Source organism: Helianthus annuus, chromosome 5, assembly GCF_002127325.2.
Source record: "Helianthus annuus cultivar XRQ/B chromosome 5, HanXRQr2.0-SUNRISE, whole genome shotgun sequence".
In the NCBI taxonomy this organism is placed as follows: Eukaryota; Viridiplantae; Streptophyta; class Magnoliopsida; order Asterales; family Asteraceae; genus Helianthus; species Helianthus annuus.
This window is the reverse complement of record NC_035437.2, coordinates 171,810,887-171,822,706: the sequence shown is the minus strand read 5'-3', so window position 1 is coordinate 171,822,706 and position 11,820 is coordinate 171,810,887. Positions and strand designations below refer to the sequence as shown.

The following is an 11,820-nucleotide window of genomic DNA, read 5'->3' as shown; positions in this document are numbered from 1 at the left end:
AAGTGAAAAAACAGCCGGGGTGGGACCCACCCAGGCCCAACTAAGCACCACCAATGGTCCTTGGAGTCATGGATGATCAAGTGGAAGAGATAATGAGATGTTAGTTCAAGCAACGGACGTTGCAAGAAGGGAGATCATTTCAACTTTTTTTAGACATGGACCGTGTCTATGGAGGGAGAATACACAATTTAATGTGAAAGGGGTTTGGAGAACGAGCTTGGGTCCATGAAGGTGGTGAGAGGGAGCTTGAGGTTCGAGGGGGAAGAGAGAGCGCTCTTCCATGTAGCTCTTATGTGGCACATGGACCTCCCAAGTTATGGATACTCTTATAAACGTTGTCTATTATATTAAAATATTTAAATATAACAAGCACTAGGTAACCCCGTGTAATACACAGGTTTAATAAATGTAAATTTATATACCAAATAATAAAAAAATATATCTTTAAAAACCTCGTTTGTTACACGAGTTGAATAAATGTAATTTTATATACCAAACTAGTATTAAGCCCCTGCGTTGCAGCGGTTGTTGTAAAACTGTATCAAGTAGTATCAATGCTATACTACTCTCAACGACCACCAACACCGGAAAACCTCGTAAAAACAAATTAAATAAAAACGAAAAAAATAACGCCGAGCGAAAAGCAGACGTAAAATCTTTGAATCACGAACGCTCGTTGCAGAGAAATTAAACCGAAACGTAAAACATAGAAAAAAATTACCAAGTCAATCCAGGACACGCGCGTTGGTCGAACTTGTTAAACGGAGAAAAATAGATGTGCTGCGACGGGCCTGTCAAACGGAAAAAAAATATACGGAAAAATGTTGAACCCCACACGCACGTTGCGGTGCATTAACTCCCAAAATTTAGAATGAAACGAAAAACTTGGGAAAGATGATAAATATGGTGGACCAAAATTGAAAATAAGAAAGAGTTGGAATTAAATTGCAAAAGATGAAAAACTTTAGGTTAAAAGTAAAAATATAAAGGATCTAAATTGCAAACTTGAAGTTATTTATTAATCTTAGATAAAGATAAGGATAAAAACAAATGATATCTATATTAGTTATTAATATTAATATTAAAAAGAAATTTATTAAATAATTATAAATAAAATTTATGAGGATGAAGGAGAGAATACCATGTGACATTATTTGGAGTCTTTTATTATAAGTTAGATTATATGTTAAGTTACCTATAACCGTTTTGTGATGGTTATAACTTATAGGCATAAGAACTCGTCTGACAGGGATATTAACGCATAAATATACCCAAAAATGATTTTTTTTTTCTATTTGAAAAAGAAAAAGCAATACTCTGATGAAACTCCATACTAGAGTATCTTGCTACACTGTAGAAGGAAGTTGCAATATATTCCGCATGTACAAAAATTGCAATGTAAAAGGGGATTATGAACAGTAGTACAGTAATATTGTCTCCATCCTAAGGTAAAAATGTAACTTTACAATTCAGTGTTCATCCTGCGAACGAACGGTACAAAGTTATTCCAGTTTTCGCCCCTAAAAATCTTTTCGTTCATTCTGAAATACGTAAATGATCTCACAGCTTCAGCTTGCGAATCAAAACAATTTGAATGTATCTGCTTTAGACCAGCCTGCAAACAGAAATTCGTTAAGTGTATAAGTTTCTCAGGTAAGTGCACAAAAAAATAGCAAAAATGCAAAATAAATTAGAAAATTGTTAAACTTCGCCGTGAATCTGGCATTTACGGATTAATTTAATGGGAAAATCACGAAAAATGACCATTTATGTGGTATAGTTATACACTAGTAAGCATGCCTCATCACATTATAACTTACGAGATGCACAATATCATTTCACGTGTATTTCATGTTCACGTATCATCATAAATGCCTTGGAATGTACAAAGCTGGCCAACTTTTAAATAAATGAGTAAACTTCTGTTTTGCTCCCTGTGGTTTGGTCATTTTAACGGTTTTGCTCCAATAGTTCAAAAATAGCCATTTTCCTCCCTGATTTTTCTAACTTATCTTCATTTTGCTCCCAGCCTCTAACTCCATCAGGGAGGAGGAAACTGGCGACAAACTCGAAAGATTAGGGAGCAAACTGGCGACAAACTAGAAAAATCAGGGAGGAAAATGGCTATTTTTAAACTATTGGAGCAAAACCGTTAAAATGACCAAACCACAGGGAGCAAAACGGAAGTTTACTCTAAATAAAATAAAGCAGATACGCAAAAAGTAGCTACACGAAAAAGCTGTTACGAAAAAAAAAGCAAATTTGTGAAAAGTTGACACCTAGACAAAAGTTCCATTCCACACCATAGTTACCTAAATCGCTGGGTTTGCCACGATCCACGTATTGGATCGTGGTGTACCCAATCGCAATTCACAGTCGTACCGGAACGATGTGGTACGGCGTTTCAGATTGAACTGGTTCGAAGTTCCAAATCGGTTGGGTACAGCGATCCGCTTCTTGCTATTTTGCGATCCGAATTGAATTGGTACCATGTTTCGATTCAACTGGTACGGTGTTCTAAATCGTTTTGGTACAACGATATATGGCTAATTTTAGGCGGGAACATGCTGAGTTAGTTTAAACAATGTGTCCAGGAAGAAAGTGAAGAAAGAAGGGGGAAGAAGTTGAGCGGCTGCGTAGCGTACGGGTGTGTTTTAGGGTTTTTTGGTTTAAATAAGTTTAGTTATTTCAATATTTAACCCCTCTATTTTTACTAGTGTATATTTAAACACTAAAACTTGTATTTTTCTACATAAAAAGTGTAAAACTAGTTTGTGTATTTAAACATTTAACCCCCTCTATCTTCACTGGTTTACATTTGGTCCTTAAACTTATAAACTTATCTATACATATACATAAAAATTATAAATTAGCATTATATATATACATAACATTTAACCAAATTACATCATCAATTTCTACTCCTATTCAATTTCCATTTTTATCTTTAACCTTCAATGTTTATATTTATGTTTGATAATTTGAATTTTGGAATTTCTGTTTTAATTTGTGTACAACGAACCGAACTCTATGGTACGCTGTACCGGTTTGTACCGAAATGAACCTACCCCCTTCGTACCGAAAACGTCACCACTAGCGAATCGCGTACCCGAACCACGTACCCGTACCGGAGCGAACAACGAATTAGGTAACTATGTTCCACACGTATAAATAAAAAAAATAGGGTTGATCAGTTATGTACGTTTCAAGACAATTATGATGAAAGTTGAACATTTACGTGAAGTAATTTCGCATATTTCATGGCTTTAGAGGTAAAACTTGGACACTTGTGTCTAGTTACACCCAAAAAGTGATCATTTTCATGAATTTCTCCTAATTAATTCCAGTTCTGTTTTGTTCACTATTTCAGTATTATAAAACTTCATCCGCATACAAGTTGTAACACGCCTTATGGGCCCCTAAAACCAAGAAGTCTTAAAGATCTTGCATTGCAAAAAAAAAAAAAAAAAAAAAAAAAAAAAAAAAAAAAAAAAAAAAACATTTTATGTGACATATTAATCACCTTTACCATTTAATGCCACAGTTAAGTATAGCGGTAAAGAGTGAACAATAGTTTCTATGCAGTTTGCCCTTGAAGGAAAAGTTCATATGTATATGGAAAACACATACCTCATCGAACCGCTGATGTGTATTTCTTCCAGTCAACTCTATCACCCTCTTCTTTGATGCAATCTTTATCTGGTAGGTAGTTATTCATCAGCCGGGTATACATCTTATTTTATATTATTTTCAAAACACCACCCAATTTGTAGTACTGAAACAAAAATCAGTTACGTTTATGAAGTAGAGTACCTGCTGAAGCAAACTTTCTGGACTGCACAAAAAGGTTTCGGGAGTTTCATCGTCCATCATCTCAAAGCAGCTAGAAGGTAAAAAAAGCAGTGTAAGTTGCGTAGCGGGTCAAAACGAGTTTAGGTTTAAACATATCATTTTATATAGGGCTGTAAACGAACCGAAGGAACACGAACAAGACCTCGTTCGTGCTCGTTTGTTAAGAAAGATATGTGTTCACGAACTGTTCATGACCACTTACCGAACGAGATTTTATGTTCATGTTTGTTTGTTAAGGAAATGAACTTTTTCGTGTTTGTTTGTTAATTTTAGGCAATGAACAAAAACGAACGCCGATGAACACAAACTAATGTTCATGAACACAAACGGAAACAAACGAACACAAACAAGTGTTCATGAACAAAATATATAGGGACAATTGCATATTTCCCCTTAAAAAACTGCTTAATTGCGTATTTACCCAACTTAAAATTAAAATTGCATATATCCCCTTCTTTAACTAACAAAATTGCAAATTTAAACATTTTGATTTATTTCATTAAAAACAAGTTATATAATGACTTTTTTACCCTTATTTTTACTAAAACTTAAAAAAATACATATTTATTCATTTTTACTAGTTTTTTGTAGATTTTTACTAGTTTAGCGGTTTATTTCAGTGTTTAAGTTTTAGTAAAAATAGTAAAAATGAATAAATATGTATTTTTTTTAAGAATTGTGAAAAATCCACAAAGACTAGTAAAAATGAATAAATTTTTATTTTTTTTAAGTTTTAGTAAAAATAAGGGTAAAAAAGTCATTATATAACTTGTTTTTAATAAAATAAATCAAAATGGGTAAATCTGCAATTATATTAGGTAAGGAAAGGGGATATATGCAATTTTAATAGTTAAGAAAGGGGATATGTGCAATTTTAATTTTAAGTTGGGTAAATACGCAATTAAGCAGTTTTTTAAGGGGGAAATATGCAATTATCCCAAATATATAATACACTGACACTTATTAAATATTTTATTTGTCAGAATTTTGAAGTTTCTAAATAAATATAAAAACTAAAAACGCTGATGAACCATCGAACACAAATGAACACGCTACCGAACGTTCACGAACATAAATGAACGAACGTGGCCTTTGTTCTGTTTGTTCATTTAACTAAACGAACAAATTTCTTGTTTGTGCTCGTTTGTTTAATAAACGAACAAACACAAACGAACTTCCCGCCGAATGATTCACGAATTGTTCGCCTAACGTTTGGTTCGTTTGCAGCCCTAAATTTTATAGTACTTGTCAAACGAGGCGAACTGGTTTGACCCGCAAACACTTTATTGTCCATTTCTTTTTTTAAAAAGTTAACCAATGATGGGTTAATTAGGAATTTAAAAAAATGTTATTAATGTAATAAGCTAGATATTTGAACAAAACAATTAGGAGGTTGTATGCTGTGAAATTTATAAAAAGAAACTTGTATATTTTTCTAAATCTAATTTAAAAAAAAAAAAACGAAGAAAGTTAAAGATAGGATATTACGAAATCTGCAGAGCTGCTCCATGACGAGACAACATTGAAGTTAACGGATCATAACCATCCCTAAAAGCGGTGTTGTAGTAACCAGCAGTAAGCTCAGCAGGATGAGAAAGAGTCTGATACCACCAATATAACAAACCAATTTTAGCCATCACACGCACAGAATTTTGCTCATCTTCTTGATATTTTTTCAGCAATTTTGCTGCAATTTCAAGAACTGCATCTGCATGACGGAGCAACCTATCGCTGTACCATTCCTGTGAGACAAACATAAGTAGAAATTAGTAAATTTCATGAAAAAAAAATATATATTCCAGGTTGGCATCTGGCCCTGTTTTTGCTTTCACTACTTTGTGGAATTCAGAGAACTCCGACTTCCTGTGCGAGTTTTGCCACCATTTTTTGCACACACGTAGATTAAAATGTTACAACATAGCTGTAAAAAAAATCAAGCTGCGTTTTCAGCCTTTACACCCACTGTAAGGGTTATTTACAGGTGGTGTAAACCAACAAAAGCTTTTTTTTGGAAGAGTAAATTTCTGTTTTCGTCCCTGAGGTTGTCCATTTTAACTAGTTTAGTCCAAAAATCTAATTTATAACAAAACCATCCCTAAGGTTTGCATTTCTTAACGCTTTTCATCCCCAAGAATTAAATGAAAAAGCACCCTTAGGGATGAAAAGCGTTAAGAAATGCAAACTTCAGGGCTGGATTTGTTATAAATTAGATTTTTGGACTAAACTAGTTAAAATTGACAAACCACAGGGACGAAAACAGAAATTTACTCTTTTTGGAAAAGTTGATTTTCTTTAGCATTTTTGGTAAAAAGGTATTTTGGAAAAAACCTTTTGTAAGGCCGAGTTCTGTAAGTTCTCACAGCTCGTAGGAGTTTTCATTTTACCCTAACCCTATATATATCTATATATAACAATAGCACCCATATTGAAATTAGATGATATTTTTTTACTATCTAACATCAATATTAACACCAATGAAGCTAATAAATGGCTTACCAGAAAAAAATGGCCATAATCAGATAAGAAGCTCCCCTCTCCTTCTTCAAAAAACGGAACATCAGTTGGAAAACTATTATAATCACCAGCATTTGGAGGTCCCTTATTGGCCCAATCAGGCTTCCCTTCTTGCCAAGCAACTGCCCGTAAGTCCTCCATCCTAAAGAGAACAATAATATAATATAATATATGTCATAAAAAGATATTAAATCAGTTGGTTTATCAGTGTTTAAGCTGCGTTACATGTATTTATCATAACACTGGAATGCACCGATCCCAGGAAATTGCCATCTACCATCTTGAAGGGGATGAGAAGGATATCTGCATATGATGATCGACAAAATTCGAAATGAACAATTAGAGATAGAAACATAACCCGTATTGACCAATTTATAAGTCAACAAGTACCTAAGTTCTCCGGAAGGTCCAAGACCAACACATACTTCTTCAATTATAGTTCCCATCAAGGAATCGAATTTGTTTGCAAAACTATGGATGAAATCTTCATAACACTGTAAAGCAGTACGCCCAGAAAACAACGGAATATTGTCTACCCCTAATGTAAGATAATCAGCATTAGGAAAACCGTTCTGGTCTCGATAGTATATGTCCTTATTATGCTGACCAATCTAAGAAAGAAGAAAGAAAAAAAAGTCAAAAACCATCAATATTTTTAAAAAATACCTTTGAAACTAATCTATAGGCCACCAAAGTATGTATGTATGTATGTATACAATTTCATTTATACCAATTTTGATCAGAATATGCTAGATGATGAAAATGACATTTAACTTTTTGAAAATAATACAAATTTAACCCATAGCATGTTGACATTTCACCAAAGGTGTTCTTGTCGTTTCAAAAGTTTCAAGGGCATGAAAACAAATTTAACCCACAGCATGTTGGCAAATGGCAAATATACCCCTCAAAAGTTTTAAAGAAACAAATCTAACCAAAAGCGTGATGACCCCTTATCAAAGGTGTTTTTGTTTTTTCAAAATACTTAAGTGCATTTTCATGCCAGAATTGATATATTAAACGAAACGTGCTACGTACTTGGGTGGCTTACACATGCATTATCCTATTTTTTTTTCAAATATAACTCAAGGTTGATGTATATTCATAATAAAAAAACAAGAAAAGCACACCTCTATGATCCACTGTGGAAGGCTGATACCTTGTACTCGTGAAGATAAATGAACATTTGAGTGAAAAGACAATGCAACTTGTAACTTTAATCCCATCTCAGATACCAATTTGAAAAGTTGTTCATATAAAGACCAATTATATGCATGAGGAAAAAACCGTTCTACAACCCCCCACCAAACCTCAACAGCAATTCCGTGGACACCTGCCAACTTGAGTGCTTTTAGAGATACGGTTAAGGCCTTGATTCTGAAAACAAGAAGAGGGTTGTATACATGTATACGGGTCACCACCGAAATTGGAAAAAATATGCAGAAATAATAAAAATATGATTATTAGTCAGAACTATTATCTCCATATTTTTTTTTCCAAATTGACTGGCATTACAAGAAATGGTAATTACTTTCTGATTCTTGGAGTGCCAGTTGTATCAATCCCGAAAGAGTCAATTGGCATCATAACGTAGAGTGGAACCCTTTTATGTTTTGATGACTCGAATAATGTGGATTTTGATTTCTCTCGAACATCCATGCTGCAATGTGAGGTTATCAGATATCAGGATATGTGGTATCTTTAGTAGCAACAACAAACCATACTGAAGGTGAAATCACAGTAAGCATTTAAATTAATCAAGCAAGAAATCAATATATTAGCATCCTTTAACAGGACAATACATTTTACATCTGCTTGAAATTCATAATAGTGTTTAGAACAAGACAATCAATCAATCGTACCCAGTAAATCCCACAAATAGCAAAGCTATTGGTAGGGTCTGGGGAGGGCGAGATGTAGGCACACCTTACCTCTATCCCTAGGGATAGAGAGGCTGCTTCCAGAGAGACCCTCGACACCAAAGACATATAGTAGAAAAGCGAGAAACTAAACATATCTTTAAAAAGAGCGATACTAAATAACAAAAGAAGTGGTGGATAGGTAACATATATGAAAAAACACAATCAATGCAAAATCCGCCTAGACCATAAAGAAACGCTGAACATCTGCCCCAATGCTCAGACCTAATGAGTAATGAATCTACTCCTAAAAGTCCTTAACCTTAATCCTACATCTCCATAGACCCCTATCCTGGACCATGTCCTCAGAGAGGTGTAACTCTAGCAAACCTAAGACTGCGGGGTATGGCGCGGGAGTTTGGGCGTGGGTAGGGGGAAAACGCCCACGCCACCACCCCGGGTGGGCATGGGTTTCGGCGTGGCCCTTGGGGCATGGGTTTCAAGCCGGGCGTGGGGCGGTCTGGCCAAGCTGACATGGCGGGCTCTAATTGGACAAACCAAAGAAGCCGTTGGGCTAGCCGTTGATTTAACTATCAATGGCTCAGATCTAGCGAAGCCCACCAAACCCACGCCCCCAACCCCCGCCCCACCATACCCTGTTTAAATGTGGGTCGCCCCATGTCTGCCACCCCAAGCCACGTGTCAACAAATGCCCCAACCCAAGCCCAACCCCCGCCCCACCATACCCCGCAGTCTAAGATGTGTATATGCTTTGCAATATTTTCTTTCACAGATGTTTACACAATTCATCATCAAAATCCTTTCATATCTTTTTAATTTATTTACAAGAACCCTAAAACTAAACAGTAATAACAAATTTAACGAGCAGAAACAAGTTTTCTCACACCTAATTTCACCACAAAACAATTCACCAGCCCGGTTTAGGACAACATTGACCTAAAAATATTATCTCTATACATCACCAATGTTAGTCTTCCCTAATTACACATATGCATCACACTATGTGTAATTATAAGTTATAACCACAATTCATCATCAAAATCCTTCCAAATCTCTTCAATTACCTGTTTCTGCAACGAATTGAGCACTTCATTTCCAAGAACCCTAAAACTAAACAGAAATAACAAATTTAACGCAGAAACACGTTTTCTCACACCTAATTCCACCACGAAACAATTCACCATTCCTACACCACACACAACAGATAACAAATCAAAAACCTAATTTACGCATCATTCCAAATCCAAAAAACAAAACTCAACATCATCTACAGAAACCGACATCTCAATCCGATCGGAAATAAACCGATAAACAGACGTAACAATGCGACTTCTGCCGGAAACAAATCACCATTTGGAGAAACTCCGTTTAATAACAGATTTAGGACAACATTGACCTGAAAATCTTATCGATACATGCTTATCAATATGCATCAAATCATGTGTAATTATAATTCACAACCATAGTTCATCACTAAAATCCTTCCAAATATCTTCAATAACCTGTTTTCACAACAAATTGAGCACTTAATTTCCAAGAACCCTAAAACTAAACCATAACAACAAATTTAACCAACAGAAACACGTTATCTCACACCTAATTCCACCACAAAACAATTCACCACTCGTACACCACACATAACAAATAATAAGATCCGCTAAACACAAATTAAAAAACCTAATTCACGCATTTCTCAAAATTCAAAAACGAAACCTCAATATCATTATTATTCATCGACAAAAAACGATATCTTAATCAATCCGATCGGAAAGAAACCGTAAAACTGACCTAACAATGCGACTTCTGCCAGAAACAGATCGCCATTTGGAGAAACTCCGTTGGAAAACAAATTTAGGACAACATTGACCTGAAAATCTTATCTACATATATCTATCTTTCATAATTACACATGTTTATCAATATGCATCAAATCATGTGTAATTATGAGTTATAACCACAATTCATCATCAAAATCCTTCTAAATCTCTTCAGTAACATGTTTCCACAACAAATTGAGCACTTAATTTCCAATAACCCTAAAACTAAACAATAACAACAAATTTAACCAACAGAAACACGTTATCTCACACCTATTTCCACCACAAAACAATTCACCACTCGTACACCACACATAACCGATAATAAGATCCGCTAAACACAGATTAAAAACCTAATTCACGCATCTCTCAAAATTCAAAAAACAAAACCTCAATCCGATCGGAAACAAAACAAACCGGAAAACTGACCTAACAATGCGACTTCTGCCGGAAACAGATCGCCATTTTACAAAACTCCGTTTGAAAACGAGAACGGTAGAAACGTTGCGCAAATTCTTCCGATTGAAACAGAATTCTTTGAGTTTGTTGGAGGAGATTACGCATCTTCGTTCGACAGTGCTGCTGCTGCATTTACACGCCATTCCGATCGATCCTTCGATCATCTATCTCATCGATGTGATGAGACGGTTATTATTATTGTTATGATGATATGTTTTCTGTGTTTGTTTTCCCGTGTGTGTAACTATATGAGCTACAAATTTTTCATGGCCGAGTTTTTAGTTCTGTGCCTTTTTTCGCCTTTTTGTGGTCAGTTTTTGGATAATTTACCATTTTGCCATTACCTTGTGTAACTACTTTCACTTTCCAGTTTCCAAAAATATCCAATAGGTTTGTTAACATTTTTTATTTTGGTGTTAGTTTCTCTTTATCGTTACCGTTAAGCATTAGCAGGTGTTTGTTTTTCTTTAAACATCTTTAAGAGAGCTGATATCTGCAGGTATGCAGAAGTTACTCTTGAAGACTGTTTGTTTTTTTTTAAATAGAAATCTGAACTTAGCTTTTTTCATCTTAAAAAATAAGTTATGAACCATCTTATTAAAACATCTTTAGAAAAACCATAATATACTCATCCCTCGTATACGCTTAAAAAACAAACAATCGTATATTTTCAGCTTGCAGAGCTTGAGACCACATCTTCAGTTACAGAAATGAAAACAGATGAAATCAGCTTGCAGACATAAATTTTATGTCTGAAAAACAAACAGCACCTTAGTTTTAATACTTTCTCTTTATCGTAACTGTTAACTACTAGTTTGTTTTGGTGTAAATTTCTCTTTATTGTAACTGTTAAGTATTAGTTTCTCTTTATTGTAACAGTTAACCTATAGGAAGCAGGATCAAATGCGCTATATAACTAACAATAAGTAATTAGTTGTATGTTTCTAAATTTAAAAAGCTTAATTAAAAAAGCAGTAGTTTCCTCCTGAATTAGGGTATAGGTGTTATTCCCTTGTGAATGTGGTGGATATGAATATGATCAGGTGGTTCCGCCGGTGACAAGATGATACTCCATTGGTCCGTCAAGGATCCAAAATTTTCTTAGTAACTCGAACGAACATTTTCTAAACAAGAGTCGAACAAGCGAGCAAAGGTCCGCTAAGCTTGTTTTGCTCGGTATGGCTCGAATTGAATTTAAAATTAATATATAGAGATATATACACACAAATATGGCTTATATTTATAGTTTTATATATACCACATAGGTGGGGTTTTGCGAACTGAGTGAACAAATCTTG

General features: G+C 34.8%; 1 protein-coding gene across 1 annotated transcript; it reads right to left on the bottom strand.

Moving 5' to 3' along the window:
* Nucleotides 1–1,318: 1,318 nt before the first annotated feature.
* LOC110942115 (inactive beta-amylase 4, chloroplastic) lies at nucleotides 1,319–10,810 on the bottom strand. The gene is made up of 10 exons (XM_022183835.2): nucleotides 10,493–10,810; nucleotides 7,898–8,026; nucleotides 7,497–7,743; nucleotides 6,757–6,977; nucleotides 6,592–6,669; nucleotides 6,349–6,508; nucleotides 5,341–5,594; nucleotides 3,814–3,883; nucleotides 3,631–3,699; nucleotides 1,319–1,615 (listed from the first exon to the last, which is right to left on the bottom strand). The coding sequence occupies exons 1-10, from the start codon at nucleotides 10,684–10,686 to the stop codon at nucleotides 1,463–1,465; spliced, it is 1,575 nt and encodes a 524-aa protein (XP_022039527.1). The 5' UTR covers nucleotides 10,687–10,810; the 3' UTR covers nucleotides 1,319–1,462.
* Between the last annotated feature and the right edge of the window lie 1,010 nt (nucleotides 10,811–11,820).